This window comes from Cyanistes caeruleus, chromosome 6, assembly GCF_971803275.1.
Source record: "Cyanistes caeruleus chromosome 6, bCyaCae1.hap1.1, whole genome shotgun sequence".
NCBI lineage: Eukaryota > Metazoa > Chordata > Aves > Passeriformes > Paridae > Cyanistes > Cyanistes caeruleus.
The window spans coordinates 19,822,077-19,842,280 of record NC_141706.1 but is presented as its reverse complement, the minus strand read 5'-3'; the positions used below and the strand labels follow the sequence as shown (position 1 = coordinate 19,842,280).

Here is a 20,204-nt window from a genome sequence, read left to right as displayed (position 1 = left end):
GAATCAGAACAGCTCCTCTACCCTCTCATCTGAAGTGTCTAGTACAGATGTTATCCATTTCCTGTATTTTCATTGCCTGATGTTCATCTGCTTTCTGTGTCACAGATTGGGATCTGCGGCCGAACAGGCAGTGGAAAATCCTCCTTCTCTCTTGCATTTTTCAGAATGGTTGACACCTTTGAGGGTAAGATAACACTTTTGTGTGTCACTCAAGCTTAGCTCTTGAAGGTTCTTTGGTATTCTTTTCCTTAGCAGCAGCAGCTCTGAAGTGTGATTTTCAAATCTGCAGGACACACTCTCTGGCCCTGTTTAAAGCTGATATCACCTGTCACCATACAGCTGTGCCATTCGTAAGCTGGGTCAATAAAAATTCTGCTTGATAGAAGCAGAAGTCCAAGAGTGACAGATGACAGCCTTTTGTGCTGTTAAATCACAACAATAGGAGCAAAGCATAAAAGGGCAAGGTGTTCAAGTGGCATGAGGGATCTGTGCTCGAGGCACAGATGGGATCCACTAGGCTCAGAAAACTCAGCAAGTGGGGGTTGCAGCTTGGCCTACTGCCCTGGAATTTCCTGCCATATTTCCTGCTCTGTGTGCCGTGTCTGTATGCATCTCAAAAAGGTGTCAGCCTGTTTCCCAGCCACATCACTCACAGAGCCCCTCTGCTAAGACAGACAGTTGTACTCAGAGGTAAGATTTCATAGTGTTCAACAGTAATTTGGCTTTCTGAAAGGCTTGTTGCCCCTGGTAATTAATCCCTGATTGAAGTAACGTCCGACCTTGTTGTTTGATAGATGTGTACTGGTCAAGCAGTTGTGTATCTAATCATTCATAAGACACTTCAGGTACACTCTGTATCTTTTCAGCTGAGCTTGTCTCAAGAAGGCTGTGCTTGCTTTTTAGTCAAAGCACATTTCTTTAGTGAAGGGGCTATCTGATACAAGGCCTGCTCCTGCTGTACTGCCTTTCAGTCTGGAAGTGAGTCGTGTCTTTGCCAGCAGCTGTGTGGCACAATAAATACACTGTCCTGTTTGTTTTGCATAGGGAGGATTATCATTGATGGTATAGATATCGCAAAGCTGCCCTTGCAGACCTTGAGATCCAGGCTGTCAATCATTCTCCAAGATCCTATTTTATTCAGTGGAACAATCCGGTAAGTGTTTAAGCACCAGCAGTAAATAAAAAACCTGTAATTGCTTGTATGTCATACAATGTTAATTATATATTATAATTATTATATTAATTAATAATATTGTATTGATTATTTTATTAATATATTATAATGACTTTTATATCAAGCTGTTCAATTCTAGTCTCCTCAGCTGGAATAGGGAGGATCACTGCCTTCTGCCTGTGCTTTTAACTCACCTCTGCCAGACTGGCCTTTCCCCATGCCTGAGCCTGGACAGGACACTGTTGGCAGAAGACATCCCACATCTGGGAAGCAGAGAAGGCCAATATTTATTCCTCCAGGATCCAGTAATCAATTTGCTCAATTACCCATAACCAGCCAGCAATTCTTGAAACCTTCTTTCTCCTACATCTGTTTTCATCTGTCTGCCTTAAAATATGAGATGTAAAAAATGCAGACTAAGAAATTGCTGTAGACAGAGAGAAAGCAAAAGAACATAAGAAGTACTAGGAGACTGTGCTGTTTTGTCCTGGAGCCTCTATGTTTCTTCTGAGCATCTGCAGCACCAAGTACCTTAGTTTTTTGGTTGTTTGGTTTTTTTTGCCTTCTCTTTCTACTTCTCTGAGAAGATGATGCAGTGGAAACAATGGCCAAAAATTCCAGTTTCCAGCAAATGTACTTCCCTGTGTCTGTGCCATTTACCTTAGGAAGAAACAGTGCAATCCTCAGTGCACAGTTACATCACCTGCCGTTTTAGTTTCTACATGAGTGATTAGAGTTCACTGAAAAGGATACAGGCTTCAGGACATGCCTGAACGTATGATGATTCATTCACATCAGAAGATGATGTGATTGTATTCCTTTGTTTTATGAATTAATCTATTAAAAAATGCATTTAGGCCAGCATCGATCCTTCACAACTCATACAGCAGGAGCAAAATGTAAAAGTAGTGTTATGCACCATTGAATCTTTCATTGTCATTCTATATGCTGATGGAATATGATGTGAGATTCACATTTGTTGCTGTCACTTCTGGGCCACAGCAAGCTAAAATAATGTTTATCTGTTCATAAATCCAAGATTTTTTGAATTGCAGTGAAGCCTTGAATTTCCTAATGCAGTATGAAGCTTGATTATTCCATTAACATTTCTATAGCAGTGAAGAACAAAGCGATGTATTTAAAAGAAGGGAGCGTAGAATTTTGGCCTTTGTTAAAATTTAATGTTAATTTAAACTGAGTATTACATGTTTTTTATATTACATGTTTTTCCTAGTAAAACATGAGATTTCTTTAGTTTATACAGTACAAAATAAATTCCAAAACCTGGAAGATATCTACTACATAGGAAGCATTTCCATTTCTGCTCAACTGAGAGTCAAATTTTCATCTTAATCACATTGGTATAAATGCACTGAACTTCCCAGACTTAATCCACGTTTATGCCAATGATAAATCAGAATCAGGCCCAGACCTCCAGCATATGATTCTGATTATCTACAGGTTTGTTTCTAAGCACACCAAAAAAAGAAATCCATTGCAGCAGTTTCTGTTGACTGATGTTCTTGAATTACCCACCCTGCAGGTTTAACTTGGACCCTGAGAAGAAGTGCACTGACAGCATGCTCTGGGAAGCACTGGAAATAGCACAGCTCAAGCATGTGGTGAAGGCTTTACCTGGGGGCCTAGGTAATGAGACTTCTTTTTGAGAATATGGTTTCCAGCACTCACAGTATTCCTGTTTCACACTCATTTATTAGAAAAGTAGTTGATGAAGAAAGAGTTTTAAAGTTCATGGAAGGTGACAGAAAGTGCCTGCGGGTAAATGTCCTATAATCTGTAGAACTCCTTCACCAACTGTACCTAGGGGGCAGAATACTCTTTCCTTTCAAATCAATGGTAAAATCATTTTATTTCAGTATGTCTTTGTTATGAAGCAGTGAGGTTTATGGGTCATGTAAATTTAAATAAGCTGTCAACAAGTCAGGTGTTACCTAGAACACATTCTTTTGTGTTTTCCAGTAGTCATGTCCAAGAAGGAAGGTTTCTAAAGCTCCAAGATATGAATCATTTGGCCATGCAGAAAAATAAAAAAAAAAACAAACACGCACACAAAAAAACCAAAAAAAAACCAAAAAAAAAAAACCAAAAACACACCTAAGAGAAAAAAATCCCCAAAAAACCACAAATAAACTCCCTTAAAATGGTAAGTAATGCAGCCCTAGGGAAAAGAAATGATGGATGCTGGTTTGGCTGGGGGTGCATTGTCCTAGACTGCACATGTTCCAGAGAAACTTGCTCTTGAACATCCTCAGCTACTTTGATGTCTAACAGATACAGAGACTATAGTGAGACAGAAGTACTGGTTGTTTTGAACACTGGAAATAAGCAGGCAAAAATGTGTCACCAGAAGCTGTAGGCCTAGGAAATAGTACTTTATTCTGAAAGTGAGACATTGTTTTCCAAGCGTATGCTGTATTCTGATCTGACCTTACTGATTTTGCTGTATCACTTCCAGATGCCATAGTCACAGAAGGGGGTGAAAACTTCAGCCAGGGCCAGAGGCAGCTGTTCTGCCTGGCAAGGGCTTTTGTGAGGAAGACGAGCATCTTCATCATGGATGAAGCTACAGCATCTATTGACATGGCAACAGTGAGTTTGAAGTGCTTCTGATCTCTTTTCCTTGAGGGGGAGGCAACTGTTATGTGAAAAAAAAGTGGAAAGCAATTCTGTCTATTCTGTAATATGCTTACACCATATTTAGTGCAGACATTTACAAGCCCAGGTAGTTGTGAGTCACTGCTAACAAATCTAAAGATCTTTTAAACCATTTTATTAGGGATTGAACAGTTATTCCAGAGATAATTGCATATGAAAATGAAGCATGTTATTTTAATTGGCAGTAGGCATTTCTAAAGTAAACAAAGCTTGGGATGGTCGGTGAAGGGTGAATTAGCAAGTGACAAGTTTTCCCAGCATGGCTGGAAGACAAGAGAGGAAGTTAGAAGGCTTGAAAGTAGGGTCAAGGAACACAGACATAGAAAAGACATACTGGATTCTTGGATTAGTTGCCTGGAATTTCTAGGCAGATGTGTAAGCACTCAGGAATAGTGCAGTGACTGGGTTTTAGCCAAATAGAATAGTACATTTTCTTCATCTGTTATGTTGTTACAGGAAATGCTTTGGTTTTCTTTCCACTGTAAGTAAAGAACACAATTGGAGGGGTTTGTTAGAACAGCTACAATTTTTAGTTCAGTAAAATGTTTGCGTTTGAGCTTCAGTAAGGGAACTATAGTGCACGAGCCCAGTTAAAACATTTTGAATTTTGGTGCATCAATGGATCAATGACTCAAAGGAGTCCTTCCTTTGAAATGCCTCTCTAAAGAGCAGCTAATAGCAAATGAAGGTATCTGTGCTCGTGACACTTGCATGCAGTTTGGAATGCAATGACACATCTCCTAAATAGCAAAGGATGAGTACTTGTTGAGTGAGAGCTATGTATGCTAAGGCCATCTTAAATATCATCTCCACTGTTAAATATGCCAGGTACAGCACAGTCCCTTGCTTGTCCCTGCCACCTCCTGGTGTTAGATGTCCCCATTGTGCTGGAACATTCCTGGGCTTGCAGTGGGGTGAAGGACGTGCCACAGAGGCGCCAGCACAGGCAGCCTGGCAGCACCCGGAATTCACCTTGGATTTCCTCACTGTAAAACTGAGACCAGCATAGCAGGAGTTCGGGGCCACAACACAGCTTTGGGGTCTGCTGAATGGCAGAGGCAGTGAGAATGGAAGGAATGAGCAGTGGGAATGGCAGGAGGGACCAGGCTCTGGCTTAGTTCAGACATGTAGCTAATTTTTCACTTCTGCTGTGCAGGAAAAATAACAGCATGGAATAGTCAGTGGTTACTTAAGCCTTCTCAGTGTCTGTGTCTATCATGCAACTTCTGTTGTTTGAAAAGCACCAAATGTTTTTCCTTCCCTAGGAGAACATTCTCCAGAAGGTGGTCATGACTGCGTTTGCTGACCGTACTGTGGTTACAATAGCAGTAAGTACAGTCCCTGCTGCCATTCTGTGGCAAATAAGGGTCAGAAATGCCCCATTAGTCACTTCTTGTCAGTCTTAATAAATGTGTTAGGCTATTCATCTTTTTCTTTTTTTAAGTGGTGTTTAGATGTAAGCTTTCTTTTCCATTTTTAAATTTCTTACTTAAATTCGTAAGTGTATCTTCTGAAATGTATTGCATGATGCTAGGTCAAGTTACCTGTAAAAGTAAATAAGTATGCTCTCTGGCTTCTGTTTCCCATTTTAAGCTAATTTAAAATGCCATATACTTTGACTACTGTGAAATGTAAGAAAAGTTTTATCAAGCTAAAATAAGGACAAGTAAATAAACATGTTTCAGGGATGTGAAATGAAGTAAGTATGCTTCCTTACAATTAAAAATTCAGCACAAGAAATCTGTGCTCAGGAATCTCTGGGAATCATTTATTTTCACCTAGTAAATGTGTAACAGAAGTCCTGATTTATCTTATGGTATCCATCCAGTGTGTCATTATAAAAAAAGCAAAGGAATCATAACCATGACGTTTCCTAATTTCTCTGGATGAAAATTCAGATTTGCACTGTATTCTGCAGTTATGTATCTTTTTCAGTTTGTTTAGGGACAAGCTAAAAAAGCTTTATTCTTCTTGTACTCTCTTAGTGAGTTTTAAACTGCACTGCTCAAACAAACATCTTGGGATAAACCAACTTTGAATGTTTTTGTTTACTTCCAATTGTAAATGTGGTTTACAGCAGGTGGGTTTGTATTCAAAGCATTCTGTAGTAGAAACATAACACAGGGGATTTGTGGGATGGATAGTGGTTTTGTGGTGGTTTTTTTTTTTTGTTTGTATTGTTGGTTTTGAGGTGTTTTTGTTGTGTGTTGGTTTTGGTATGGGTTTTTTTTCTGAGAAAAAGCCATATACTCCTAAGTCTGTTTAGGAAGAATAGGAATAGTAGGAGTTACAATACTGGCTCTCTATTATCTTCTATGTTACTCACAATTACCAGGGTGGCAGCAGTGATTGTGTTACACTGAAAGAGATCAGACAAGGGCAGCAAATTCAACTGGAATGTGATATTTCAGTCCCCTGCCCCTGCCTGTGGACTGGATGAATGTCATAGAAACTGCTGAAGATATGAGATTTTTAGATGTCATCAGTGATTATTTTATGGAAAATCTGGCTAGGAAAGCCAGAGAAGGAAATAAAAGAGCTGTTTTGATACTCAGGATGCCCAAAACTTGATTAGGAACCTTATGGGTAAAGAGCAACCGTGTAACAGCAACCATAATATCCTGAGATTAAATATCTCTGCAGGAGTAATGCAGATTCAAAAAATCCCATGCAGTTACAGTTAACATTAAAAAGTGGAATTCTGTCAATATGAAGAGGCTTGCAAAAAATTAAACCCAAAAATAAATGATGGAGGGGAAAAAAGCTAAAAGAAGCATCAAAGGAGATTGAATCTGACAGGGATTATGGAAATTACTGAAGTATTTTATTTAAAAAGAAGATGGAAACAATGAATGCTATTTATTTAGGTAATGCTTGAGATAGGATAGAAAAATGCGGTACGGATAAAGAAATAGAAAAGATTATTAGAAACAAGAAGGAGGAACTCAAAGTCCATACTTAACATACAAAGTCCAAAGTTCACACGTACCTTGAATATTGCGTGCATTTCCAGTCTCCTTGTGCCCAGAACAACACATTACAACTGCAAACTGGTAAGAAGCCCAGGATGATTTTGGAGGTGTTGGGTTTGGTCCTGCAGGGAAGCAGCTGAGCAGGCTGGGGCTCTTCTGTCTGGAAGAAGGACAGTCTGACAAAAGGCCATGTGAAAGAGGTCTACCGAGTCACAAGGCAAGGGACATCAGATGGAGCTCTGAGCAACGTGGCCCAGAGCATACAAAAGGAGGGAGTACATGTTCATATAGTGGGGAAGGAAGTGTGGAAAAGTCTTTTCCAAAGGTTATGGATGCAAAACAATTATGAAATTTCAGAAGACATGGCCCAAGTCCTGTAAAACTGACTAGATCATCTTTCTAAATAGACAAACCACACCAAGCTCAGGAACCACCCCAGACCCAGATATAATCCAGGACCAGAAGAATTCACAAATTCCCATAGGCAGTTCCATACCCAGTTGCCCATTTCCTACTCTGCCTGGCTGCCTTCTTTTGGCTGCACTTGGGTAGCAGGACTCTGGGCTGGGAACATTCTAAAGGGAACTCGTAGGACTCTTCATACTCAAGTACCTGTGCATTATTTAGGTACTTGGGTATCCACCTGGCTCTTGGTCTGTATATCTATCTGCAGTATTTACACAGAAATTAGGATGAAAAGTAGGATAAGTAGCCTTAATCAAACTTGAACTTCATAGGAAAATTAATTTGCAAAAGTTTGTCTTATCCTGGAATAGATTGAATAGAGAGTCACACTGACCTGTCATTTTGTTTATTTGTTTTTCAGCACCGTGTGCACACAATCCTCAATTCAGATTTGGTTATTGTAATGAAGAGAGGGGTTATTTTGGAATATGACAAGCCTGAGGTTCTGCTAGAACAAGAAGACAGTGTATTTGCTTCTTTTGTACAAGCAGATAAGTAATAAAAATAAATAAAGCATTTTAGAATACAATTTTATTATTTTCTAAAAATGTAAATTACCTGTAAATAAATATTATTTCATAATAAATCGAGCTTTTCCTTTTTTAATAAAATGAGCCATTTTTTCCATCTGAAGCATTAATGAATTATCTGTGTACTTTACTTTTTTGTATGCTACTACTTTTCATTTGCTGCCAAAGAATCATGAAATATAGCTGAAAAACAACTACATGGGTAAACTACAACAGGATACATATCAAACAAACATAACCAGCATGGAATTTTTATGTAACTCTCAACCCCCACATCATTTATTAACATGTTATTTTTTATGTGTCATAGCCCTACTGTAGATAATGTTCATGACTGACTAAATGCAGAAGGAAAAATTATACACCAAAGGTATCTCTCAAAAGCTTGTATCTCTTTCAATCAAATGACTCTGTAAAGCTTTAATATTTAAATATAAAATCTATAAAACATTTTTTATACTGTGGTTTATTGATAGTGCCTGAGTTGTGCCTTAGACTCTCTTTTAATACTGTCTAGAAATTAATCACAATCTGATTCCATCTTTCTGCCCACTGAATACGATTACACTGTGAAGAAGCTGAGAGGAGGCAGGGTGTGACAAAGTATCAGTGTTTAATGTACACTGTTTCCAGACCAGTGCAGATGTGCTAATTCATCTGGAAATTATCCCTCCAAGTCTGGTAAATAAACAGCATTAAACCTTTCATTGCAACTCAGGGCCATGAGAGCTTGACTCATCAAATCCTAGCTTTACATATTTCACCCACTGTTGTCTCTAGATTTATGGTGACCCTTACTAACAAATTCTGTACACTTAAGATAACTTTTAACCACTGAAATTATCCTAATTTAGCTAGACAGCTACTTCTCCCTGCCCTGTGACAATCATTCTGGGATTTTTTTCATTAATCAGTATCAATGTCAGTAACCCAACGTAAGGCTACAATGAATTTTTCACTTATTCTTTTTACAGCAAGTTTGCCTTTACATCCATTTTTTGTTTTGTTGCTTCACCTGTTTGAAGGATTTCTAGTGCTTAGGAGAACTCTATATCTTTTTGGGGTTCTTTTCTCTCACTTTAGTCTGCTCAGTTAGTTTGGAATCTGTTTTTAAAAGCTTTTTTTTTTTTTTTTTTGGTGTAGAAAAAGACACCTCAGTGTTCTCATGGGATATGTGATATTTTAAGGCATTACTTCTAGCACTGCAGCAGAGAGCCAGGGAAAATGAAGAACTCTTGTTGCTGTTTGTGTTACCAGTTCTAGAGCAGAGTGTTTGCAGCATATCCCTGCTGTTCTTGGGGCAATAATGAAGGGCAGTTAAGTGGCTCCAGAGGAGAGTGTAGACTGAACAGTGAGTGCAGAATGAAGAGTCAGGAGGTAGGAGATGGTTATGCAGATGAAAGGCATAAGCTTTGTCATTTCCTACTACCCTTTGAGAGAGAAAGGGCAGGTGTGAGCTTTCTCCTCCTCCAGGGAATTGTTTTCTGAACAGTGTCTGAGAAAGAATGGCTGCAGAGCTGTTGGTGTGTTTTCACCCAGGAATACCAGGCTTCCATTAGGGCTGAGAGAGGAGAAGTGGGAGCAGAAGGGCACAGCAGGTTTCTGCTACAGCTACTGGGCATGCTGTCTGCTGTCTTCCCATTACTGGTCTAAGGCAGGATCTCACCCTGTAAAGACTTAGGAAATCACCTCTCTGCAGGACACCTCAAACTCATGATGCAGAGGCTCTGCAGCCATCTGTGGAAGCTCTTAGAGATTCTAATGGCAAGGGGAGAGATGCAGAGAAGTGAGGTTTCATGTGCTTTTAATGAAATGCCTGGGATTTGACACTGCAATTTGGACTCACTCCTATTCCACCAGCTTCTGACAGCCTTACCCAGAAGGGAATGCAGGGGAGGAAAGGACACAGCATATTGCCAAGGAGGCTGTACTTTATCTTGCAGTATGAAGAAACTAGAACTCAGAAGTGTGAGTGACATACATTTCCATTTTAAATGGGGCTTGTATTTCCCAAAGTAGCTTGCAGGAGAGTAGGATGAGTTCATTCATACCCAGCAATTAATCGTCTTTTTAATGGTACCACACAGCTGAATCAATACATGTGAACAGGGAGGCTCCTGGCTGCCACTCAGGACATTTCCCCAGCACATTTCACCTGGTCTTGTTTACATGGGGCCAGGGAGTTCCTGCTCCTAACTCCAAAGGATTAAGAGTCTCACCAGTGACCAGAAGCAGTAGCCAAGAACATTATTCTGTGGTGTGAGGCTTGCTGACATTATCCAAGTCAGTTGCCACGAGATAGGCAGCCCTGGAGTTGCTGCTAAACCAGGCTCACAAATGTGTGTGTGTGTGGCAGAGAGGCATCACTAAGCAAAGGGCTATACTGAAATGGCTGCAAGACAGTGCAAGCCAAGGCCAGACGTACAGTTTTCCTCAGGGATGGGACTTGTCTCAGTCCCAAAGGTGTTAGGGGATAGACTGCCCATGGAGATGCAGAGGATTTTTTGTTGCTTTGTATAAATGCTTCCACCATACAAAAAACTTTATAGAGTTTATTCCTTTGCCTTAGTGTGGCCAGGAAACACAGCATGGCTGCTTCATCAGCCCTCTTCCCTCTGCTCATGCCTCTTATGGTTTTGCACAACCAACTCTGATCTCTTTTCTTCTGCCTACCTACTCATACTGCAAGGTGATTTATGAGGCTTAATTTCTGTCAGACTCTGTGTAGCCTCTGAAGCTTTACTCAGCTTCCAAAGGTAGAGTAATAACATGGCAACAACTAAATTTTAATTTGACAGTTATCATAAGATCCTCTTTGATAGCCATTAAAATTAGAATAAATTGGGGGGGGGGGGGTGTCTTGAAGTGTAAAACCTATTTTGTGGGTGGAAAAATTTACCCCTTATGATTCAATACTACGGAGTGGGATTGTTCATTCCTGTGAGCCCAATTTTTTTCAGCAGCTCTTAACACAAATATGTTGGCTCACTCAGAAGATCTGTCACTTTTTTCTTTTAAGTATCTGTCACTTGATCCATAAAGACAGCTCTAGAAATTCTTCAGCAGAAGCCACTTGCTTTGCTATCCCATCTCAGCCCCTAAGTACTCAGAGATTAAGAAAGAGAAGGGGCAAATGACAGCCCCATAACAGAAGGGGAAACACGGAAGAACTCTTCTAGAGACTTCAGGATTCCCAGAAGCAGAGTGGTGAGTGTATTCACAAAGCATCCCTCCTAGCACCAGGCCATGCAGAAATTTACTCTTGCTCTGAAAACCCTCTCCCCCGACACAGGTTTTTAGCACACATTTGTGGAGGTACCGCCCTCTGGAGGAAAAGGCACAGAATAAAGACCATAGTTAGAAAAAAGTAAGGAAAAACAGCACAAAAGTCTGAACTGCCTCTTGAATCTCTACGTCCATGTCTGCAAGGGTGTGAAATGCTGCCCATGAGTTGTCTGGTGTTGTACAGACTGCTTATGGTTACTGAAAAATGCTGGGAGTAGGACTGCCATCAGCTGCAGAACTGACAAGAAAAATTTCAGCTTACTTCATCTATTTGGGTTATGGGTTTTCTTTTTTTTTTTTAACGTTTATAAAGAGAAATGTTGTTTTAAAAAACCCAAACTTCTTTTTAAAATTACATTGTCATATAAATCATGTAGTTAACAAACTAAAAGTGCAGGTGCATGTGACATTCACACCAAGGACACAAAAAGAGTCTAGAAGACGATGGGATGTATCAAAAGGAGGAACACCTTTGGCTAAGCTCAGTAGCCTGGCAGTCATGTGCCAGGGCACCTTGTTGCTATTCTAGCTTTACTTATCAAGACAGCAAGAAAGATGAACCAAACTGGGAAACTGTCCCCTCCAAAAGGAATTGATGTGTGCAATGACATGCCACTATTTATACATAAAAAGTAGAAATAGTCTGAAGTAATAGTAAACATTTAATTACAAAACCTGTAACAACTGCTCGGAGAGCTCAGAGTGATTACTGCGAACTACTATTCTGAAATCCCTAGGTGGGCTGCTTTAAGCAGCTGTAGGTGGTGAAAGTTAATTTCAGCCCCAACTGGCTGATTCCCAGACATCAACTGGACAATTGCCTTGCCCAGGGAATTAGTGCCAAGAGCTGTTTACAGTGTGTACCAAAGCACTTCCAGCCAAAACTAAAGGGAAAGTCCACGGACACATGCAATTAAAATATAAATAATCACAAATCCATTGGTACTAAAGAAAAAGATTTTACCCAGAATATCCTGGGATGCTGTAGGCAGCTCCACAATGTTAGTGTCTAAACTGAAATAGAAACAAAATATTGAAAGCAGAAGAAGTAAACACATCAATGAGAATACTGCTGTTTATACAGCAGCAAAGCCACATCAGAATGTTTTTAAATAATGCATCTTGTCAGGAGGATACATCCTTATGGGCATGCCCATGTACGTATTTATACCCACACAGACATCCCAGTGTCCTGAACAGGTTCCAGCTTCCTGCCTCTTTTTGTTGCCTTTTCTGAGGATTTTGAGGCCTGTCTGGAAGTTCATGTCACTGGGGGTTAACCCTTGCAGTCAGATTTTTTTTTTTTCCTGTAACTTTTGCTGCTGTTTGGACTGTAGACATTCTCCTGAGCAGCCACAGCTCACATCATTTCATAGTCTCCATGTGATTTTCTTTCAGAAAAAAAAATATGGTTATTCTACTTGGTTATTCTAAATAACTCAGATGAATTTTAAGTGGGATTGAGCCCCGTTACTTCCAGGTCTCTGTTTTGCCGTTACATTCTTGGATTCAGCATCTTCAAGCAAATTTTGTACCACTGCCTGCCCGATTCATCAGATTAATTCTTTCCTCCTACTTACATGCAGGTGAATTTCAGTATATTATTATTTTTTTATTATTATTATTATTGCTGTTATTGTTATTATTTTACTGCTATATTACTATTATTCTTGTTGTTATTGTCAATGTCATTATTATTATTATTACAAATTCCTTTTTTAAGATTGGCCAGTACCTTTTTCTTCCCCTCCCCCCATTTCACGGAACAATCACCCGACATGAAGCCACGGCATCCCACAAAGGAGCTCCTGTTAATGGAAGGCAGCAAATCCGTCCCGGACCAAATGTTTACATACAAACCCCGGCGCCGAAACCCTTCCTCCGGAGGGGTGGGGGGGGGGGGGGGGGGGAAAGGAAAGAAAAAAGAAAAAAAAAAAAAAAAAAGGAGGGTGAAAAGGTAAAGAAACGCCCCCAGCTCCGGCGGGGAGCGCTCCGGGGCCGGCTGCGGCGGCGGGGGCTGCGGCGCTCCCCCCTCCGAGCCCGCGGCGCACACACGGCACGGGCGGCAGCGCAGCCCGGCTGGCAGAGCCCGCACAGCCCCCCCGGCTGCCCGGGGCGGTGCGCGGCGGAGCCATGCTCTCCAGGAAGGGGATCATCCCCGAGGAGTACGTGCTGACCCGGCTGGCCGAGGATGTGCCGGATCACGCCCGGTACCGCGCGCGGGAGAGGCGGGCGCGCTTCGTGGGCAAGAACGGCGCCTGCAATGTGGCCCATAAGAACATCCGCGAGCAGGGGCGCTTCCTGCAGGATGTCTTCACCACCCTGGTGGACCTCAAGTGGCCGCACACGCTGCTCATCTTCACCATGTCCTTCCTCTGCAGCTGGCTGCTCTTCGGCATGGTCTGGTGGCTCATCGCCTTCGCCCACGGGGACCTGGACCACAGCACCCGGCTGCAGCGGGACCCCGCGGAGGGGGCGGCGGGGTCTGCGGCCGGCTTCGTGCCCTGCGTGACCAGCATCCACTCCTTCACCTCCGCCTTCCTCTTCTCCATCGAGGTGCAGGTGACCATCGGCTTCGGGGGACGCATGGTGACGGAGGAGTGCCCGGCCGCCATCCTGGTGCTGATCGTGCAGAACATCGTGGGGCTGGTGATCAACGCCATCATGCTGGGCTGCATCTTCATGAAGACGTCGCAGGCCCACCGCCGGGCCGAGACCCTCATCTTCAGCAAGCACGCGGTCATCGCCCTGCGCGAGGGCAGGCTCTGCTTCATGCTGCGCGTGGGCGACCTCCGCAAGAGCATGATCATCAGTGCCACCATCCGCATGCAGGTGGTGAAGAAGACCGCCAGCCTGGAGGGAGAGGTGGTTCCCCTCAACCAGATCGACATCCAGATGGAGAACCCCGTGGGGGGCAACAGCATCTTCCTCGTCTCCCCACTCATCATTTACCACGTGATAGACAAGAACAGCCCCCTCTACGACATCTCCCCCATGAACCTTCACCACCACGAGGACCTGGAGATCATCGTCATCTTGGAAGGGGTGGTGGAGACCACCGGCATCACCACCCAGGCCAGAACCTCCTACCTGGCGGATGAAATCCTCTGGGGCCAAAGGTTTGTGCCCATCGTGGCAGAGGAAGATGGGCGATACTCGGTGGACTACTCTAAATTTGGCAACACGGTGAAAGTGCCCACCCCCTCGTGCACTGCCAGGCAGCTGGAGGAGGACAAGAGCATTATGGACACCATGCCACTGTCCCCTAAAGGCACAATAAGGAGAAGGTCTGTCAAGCTAAAGCCCAAGTTTACCATAAGCGAAGAGCCTTCCTGATGCCTTCTGACTGGGAAACTCTGTTTAGGGCTTTGTGTCTGAAAGATCTCATGAACTCAAAACACTGAGGTGGCCTCTTACTTTTTTTTTAAAATTCAGGTTGGTAGCACAAGGTATGTTCTGGTGTTATTTATTGTGGGGAAATCTAAAGCTAATTATATTTTTTTAAAGGTGTGAGAGATTTCAAGCAGAACTGGGAGTAGGGAAAATCATGGTCTGCAGCTTTAAATTTCAGTTCAGACTGTTTAATTGCACCATCATTCTGCGTTGATTCAACTGCAGGTAATGACACATTTTCTCAAAAAATAAATGCATATTTATCCTCAGATATTGCAGGTTTTAGGGTCTTGCAATGTTCGCAAGTCCATAGTTTTTAACTGGTGGTTTTTTTCCTAACTTGAACAATCAATATAGCAAAATAAAATATTAATAATTAATAAAGTAGGCTGGATTTAAATGATATAAAAGGGTCAGGCAATGACACAATACCAGATGTGGAAGTGTCTCTATATTATACTGTATGTCTCCAAGAAATTAACTGCTGGATTTGCATCATCCATATTGTGTTGTATGGAGCCACTCCTACCACATGCAGTATGAAATGTATTTGAATATTTACTTTTGTTTATTTTAAAAGCCTTTACACTTCCAAAATAAAACATTCAGGAATACCTTTTTGTACTGTACATTTCTGAGAGTAAGCAATGCTTTGCCTTTAAAAGAAGTAGCAGATAATACACAGTTTAAATTCATTATAAATAGGGAAAAAATCTGCATTTTAATTTCAAAACAAAGAGAAGCAGCATTCCCTCTCTCCAAGCCACATGGCGATAGGACATTCAGTACAAAATTTAACCTCCCCCTTGGGTCACGGTGAATTCTGCTAGATATCAGGGAATAAAAATAGAATTACATATTTTGAATGAAAGAGCAGTGCTAAATGCTGAAAATACATGTGCATGGAGTAGGGAAAACCTTTTACTCCTTTCCCTTTTGTAAAAGAAACCAAGATTTTTGTGCTTAAGGGAAGGAGGGGTGTACAAGACAGCATGGTCACTTCTGTGTCAAAAACATTACTGCTGCTGAGAAAACAATTCCCTTTCCAATCTCATCCTGACCTCCCTCTGCAGCTGGTGCCTGCCTTGGTTTTTAGCTGAATCCAAGATCTGTCATTTGCCAGGAAACATGAAGGAGCCATGTTCACTCTCTCAGTCCCACAGTGGCAACAGGAACAATTGCCCTTCGCCCACTCCTGCAAATCCACTCTCTGGAGATCCTGGTAACAACAGCAAGTTTATTTCTGCAAAGGGTTGTTAGTAGATGGCACCAGTATTAGCTACAGGGCAAACTGCCACCCAGGTAAAAAAACATATAATGTCCATAGAAAACCTAAAAAAGCATCACAGAGCTGACCCCACACCTGGTTGGGCAGGCTGTGCAGAGAGGCATCAACTTACTTTAAACATAATTATTCAAGGAGGATCTAGTATCAAGTCTTGTGTCTTCTGTAATTCACACCTAAAATTGTTTGTGTTGGCAATAATATTAGCAAATTTCTGATGCCTTGTCAGTGTAACTATATGACAAACTCATTCGAAAGGGTAAGAAAACTTCCATAGTGACTATGGAATATTTTCAGGTATCTGTAAGAAAACAATCAATATTTGGGTGAAATCAAGTATTGGGTTAAAATGGAAAAATATTTGTTATGTTTTTGCTGTTTATGTATTTTGGTTTTATGAAGTATTATAAGACTGACAGTTATAGGAATAAATGCCAGTTCAGTTTCCAAATCCCCAGTACACCTATATTATTCTGTGAACAGCTCTGAAAATGTGAAATGAGTTTCACAACAAAACGACAGTAAAAGCAGCATTGGCAAGTAGTCAGCAAAGAGAATTTGGAAAGGCACATTTTGTATTTGTAATCTTACCCCCCCTACACACACCCCATTTTTAAAATAGGGCATGATTAAATGCCTGACATGATTAAATTTCTTCTGTAAGACCGAGCTGATTTGTCACATTATTTTCTGGCTTTCCCTTTTTTACTGCCCCTGTTCCATCTGCCATTGCCTGTCAGAGGACACTTACGGTAGAGCCCCCTGCATATTTCCCCAGCACCTTTGTTCCTTTGAAAGTTCGTTGTTCTTTATCACTTGCCATAGAGTCACTGCTCTTGTCTCACAAGTGTCATACACAAAATATTAGTTTGCTTTCCAGTTACTTGAAATCTTTGGCCTCTCCAGAAGTCTCCTCAGTGCTTTGTTTCAATGTGTAGGATGCACCTTATGGCTCTCTCATAAAACCGCTTCAGCTCTGGCTGCATTTTAAAGCTCTTCCCAAGATTTGACCTAAATGTGGGGCAGTTTCAGCAGCAATACCATGCAACTATTTTCAGGAACTGATGCATGCTTCTTTTTGCCTCGGGGAAATCTGTGAAGCTGAGAGGTGGAAAATTCTCTTTGTTCCCTGTGAGATGGGAGGGGAAAGATGGGAAGAAACAGCTTCTGTTCACTGGGCTGCTGTCAGGACCATGTTACTTCTTTTTCAAAAATCTGCCTGATTTTTCTGAAATCTTGCAAAAAAGAGGCATCATAATATTATGAGGAAGGCAGGATTTGTGCTGTTAAAATCACCATAGTGAATTATTTGAGTCAAAGTGCTCATGATTTTGAATCTCAACATTGTTGTGATATAAAATCCTTCTGTTCTTTCACCATTTAGAACATTCAGAAGCACTTTGGGGGCAGAGCAAGGAAGGATGAGCATATTTATTTTGCACTAAGGATATTACTTCTTTTTGGGAATCCTTTCATTTTGTCATTTATGAAGTATTTGGGAACACAGGTATCTGAAATTGTCCTTAAAGTTGTCCTTCTGCTGACCACCCCCATTCTCTGTGGGAAGGCTCTGAAGAAGGCATCACTGCTATCATTTGACACAGAAAAGTCCTCATTCCTAGCAGTGAACAAACGCTGTGCTTTCCATAGTTGAACTCAGCAGTGAGTGGGCTTTTGAACTTTCTTTCTCAGCCTACATCTGCTTTTTAGTAGGTGGTATCACAGTTTGGGGAGAGCTGTGACTCCCACATGTTCTCGGCATAGAAAGTGGTGTGAGGGGAGCTGGAGGCTGCATCACCTGCTCAGGGCTTGCCCTGGCTGAGGTGTGGACATGGCTACAATATAGCCAAACAAAAGGAAGCCCAGTGATGAGTTTTTGCTGTGGCAGGACCAGCTGAGTTTATGGAATTGCCTTTTGTGTGCTTCAGGAGACATTATCAGTTTGTACTTACAGGTTCACACCATTCAGTGCTTTCAAATTGGAGTTTGTGGGGCTGCTTGGATGGAGACAAGAAGCATCTCAGAGCTAGTCAGTCAGAAAGGGGGACTATAGAACACTTATGGTTCTAAAATACTTGTAGTGACTGCTGGTGAGCCACTGGGCATCTCAGTTCATGTTGCATTTCCTAATGAAATCAAAACATATGTATACAAAATCAGATTATAACAAGGTCGGACTTTCTTTCTTTATCCCTCAAGGCACATGATAAGCACAGTGTTATAGCAGTGTACTTCAGCAGGACATGTCCCTATAAAATAGATACAAGCCAGAAGTGAACTTAAGAGATGGCATTATAAGGGAAAAGAGAGTCAGTATTACAAAATAAATACATTTAAAACCCAGAAGTTACACAGTGTGAACACAATGTCAAGCAGTAATAAACTATTTTATTTTGAAGCACCAGCAAAGGTGTGACAGTGCTGAGATGAGAGATCAGAGCCCTAAAAAGCAGATATGAGAGGCTGGAATGAGAGTCTTTAACAAGGCCAAGGTCTATGTGCTAGCACAGATTAGCAGCAGGGTCAATGTCAAAATTCAGGCTGCCCTGTAAAGTGAGACTGTGGGCTGGGCATGATCAGCATTGCTCAACCCAGTGAGTAAATATTGCTGCTTGTTGAGCAAGCTACAAGGCACAACAGAGCCCTGTTGGAAGCAGTGCTGGGAGGACTTGTTGAGGTCTGACCCAAACTAACCTTGTGGTTAGTTATATATTAATAGTCAATAATATCAAACTAACAATACCTAATAAATAACTGTAATTAACAGTTCTTTGAAAACTGAAATTTTTTCTTCATGTTTTCCTTCCTTTTCCACTCTTTGTACCTCAGTCACCCTTGAAGGTAAGGATCCTAGGTGTGCTAGCACAGACTGGGACAAAGCACAAAAATGTTTTGGGGAGAAAAATGCAAAATTAAAATAGATACTAGAAGCCCAAAAACTTATGTGAAATTGCAAAGCTTGCAATTTTCACAGTGATTACTTGTACAAAGCATGGAAATATCTATTCTTAGGAAGAGGATATTGATAAATCACCATGGATTTATGCTCCTTGTTGTTCATTCCACAAGTCGGAGTGGAAGGGGAAGCATTTTAGCTCTTTAGAATAGGGTTAAGGAGAAAAGATTAAGGTTCAAAATGAATGCATTTAAGCCTCCCTGATTACACGTTTTCCCTCTCCCTGTGCTAAATGTCCTACTGGCATTCCCACTAAAAATGGGCAGGACAAGTGTTCATTGCAGGGCTTATTCCCATGTGGAACTTCATTCATCCAGAGCCAGCTGCCCCATTCCAAGGTGGACCTCTCCAACCTGACAGCCTAATCCAAGCATCCTGGAAGGCAGCAGAAAAACCCCCACCCATTTCAGTGTGGTTTTGGATCCACGGGCATCATCTGCCAACCTGCTGGAAGCACGTGCTGCAGAAGAGAGAGGGATTTTCTCTTCCCTGCAGCCCTTACCCAAGCAGAAGTGCTGCTGGAGGCAAGAAGAGCCTTGTGAGAAGGAGGCCTGGGGGAGCTGGACCCCAGCAGGCACAGACACGTGTGCTCAGTGTGGCTGGGGACTGCCTGACTGCCTGTAACCAGTGACTCAGTGTACTATTTTTGATTCAGCAAGGGGAGAAAGATACGTGATACAAACCTCCGCACCCCACCAAGGAGAACTATTAAAAGAGCAGAAGACATTCTTGAGAGGCTGCAGATACTTACTCTGTCCTGCTCTGAGCACTGTGGGGTACCTGCAGAATATGCTGCATGTTCTTCTGGCTTACTCTCCTGTATCAATTTATAGCATGACTTTAATGAGTTATCACAGGGCAGTGACTCAGTTTAAGTAGAATTTTCAAAACTCAGAACCTGCAGCCCCTCTCTGCCACTTGCCTCTGTTGACCTTTGTGCCTTCCTCGCTCAGGAGTTTAAATGCAGATGGCACAACCCCGTGAGGTTTCCTAGCCAGCCCCCTCACTGCAGAGCTGAGCAGCGTTAGATGGCAATCCCATCAGAACTGGAGGGGCCTGGGGGTACCTCGTGGCAGTGGCCCCACAGAGAAACTTGGCCCCTCTTCCCTTTCCTCACTGGGCTGCCACCCTTTTCCTCCTCTAGCTGCTCCTTGTTCATTCACTGTTTTAAGTGGCCAATACTTGCTTATAAGTTTTGCCCTTCCTCTCTGCCCAAGAGAAGGGAGGCACAGGATATAAATACCATTATTGTTGTTATATTCACAATAATTTTACTCCTGAGTGGAGTTGAAGCGCTGAAGTTGACCGTAAGCATCAGTGCCAGCAACAGGAACCCTTAACTTCAATGAACTTCAACTCCCATTTTAAATCCTGGGCCTTCAAATCCAAGAAAGATTGCCAGGGAGTTCATTAGCACCAGGATTTCCCTCTTAGGACTGGCCACTCTTAGGCTAATGGGGCAGGCAGC

General features: G+C 42.1%; 2 protein-coding genes and 1 long non-coding RNA gene across 6 annotated transcripts in view; 2 read left to right on the top strand and 1 right to left on the bottom strand.

Moving 5' to 3' along the window:
• Positions 1 to 7,873, top strand: part of ABCC8 (ATP binding cassette subfamily C member 8) — a 73,104-nt gene extending 65,231 nt beyond the window's left edge. For all 4 annotated transcript variants that reach the window (XM_086893225.1, XM_086893228.1, XM_086893226.1 and 1 more), the window contains exons 34-39: positions 106 to 184; positions 1,045 to 1,153; positions 2,718 to 2,821; positions 3,651 to 3,784; positions 5,116 to 5,178; positions 7,649 to 7,873. In XM_086893225.1, coding sequence (XP_086749351.1) covers positions 106 to 184; positions 1,045 to 1,153; positions 2,718 to 2,821; positions 3,651 to 3,784; positions 5,116 to 5,178; positions 7,649 to 7,786 — 627 coding nt within the window. In that variant the 3' untranslated portion in view covers positions 7,787 to 7,873. The remainder of the gene's footprint in view (positions 1 to 105; positions 185 to 1,044; positions 1,154 to 2,717; positions 2,822 to 3,650; positions 3,785 to 5,115; positions 5,179 to 7,648) is intronic.
• On the bottom strand, positions 2,334 to 6,982 carry LOC147652495 (uncharacterized). The gene is made up of 2 exons (XR_015288042.1): positions 6,840 to 6,982; positions 2,334 to 3,830 (listed from the first exon to the last, which is right to left on the bottom strand). It is a non-coding gene; the product is annotated as an uncharacterized LOC147652495 (long non-coding RNA).
• Positions 7,874 to 13,097: 5,224 nt separating the features above from the next.
• Positions 13,098 to 16,449, top strand: KCNJ11 (potassium inwardly rectifying channel subfamily J member 11). The gene has a single exon (XM_023928841.2). The coding sequence runs from the start codon at positions 13,236 to 13,238 to the stop codon at positions 14,436 to 14,438; it is 1,203 nt and encodes a 400-aa protein (XP_023784609.2). The 5' UTR covers positions 13,098 to 13,235; the 3' UTR covers positions 14,439 to 16,449.
• The last annotated feature ends 3,755 nt before the right edge of the window (positions 16,450 to 20,204 follow it).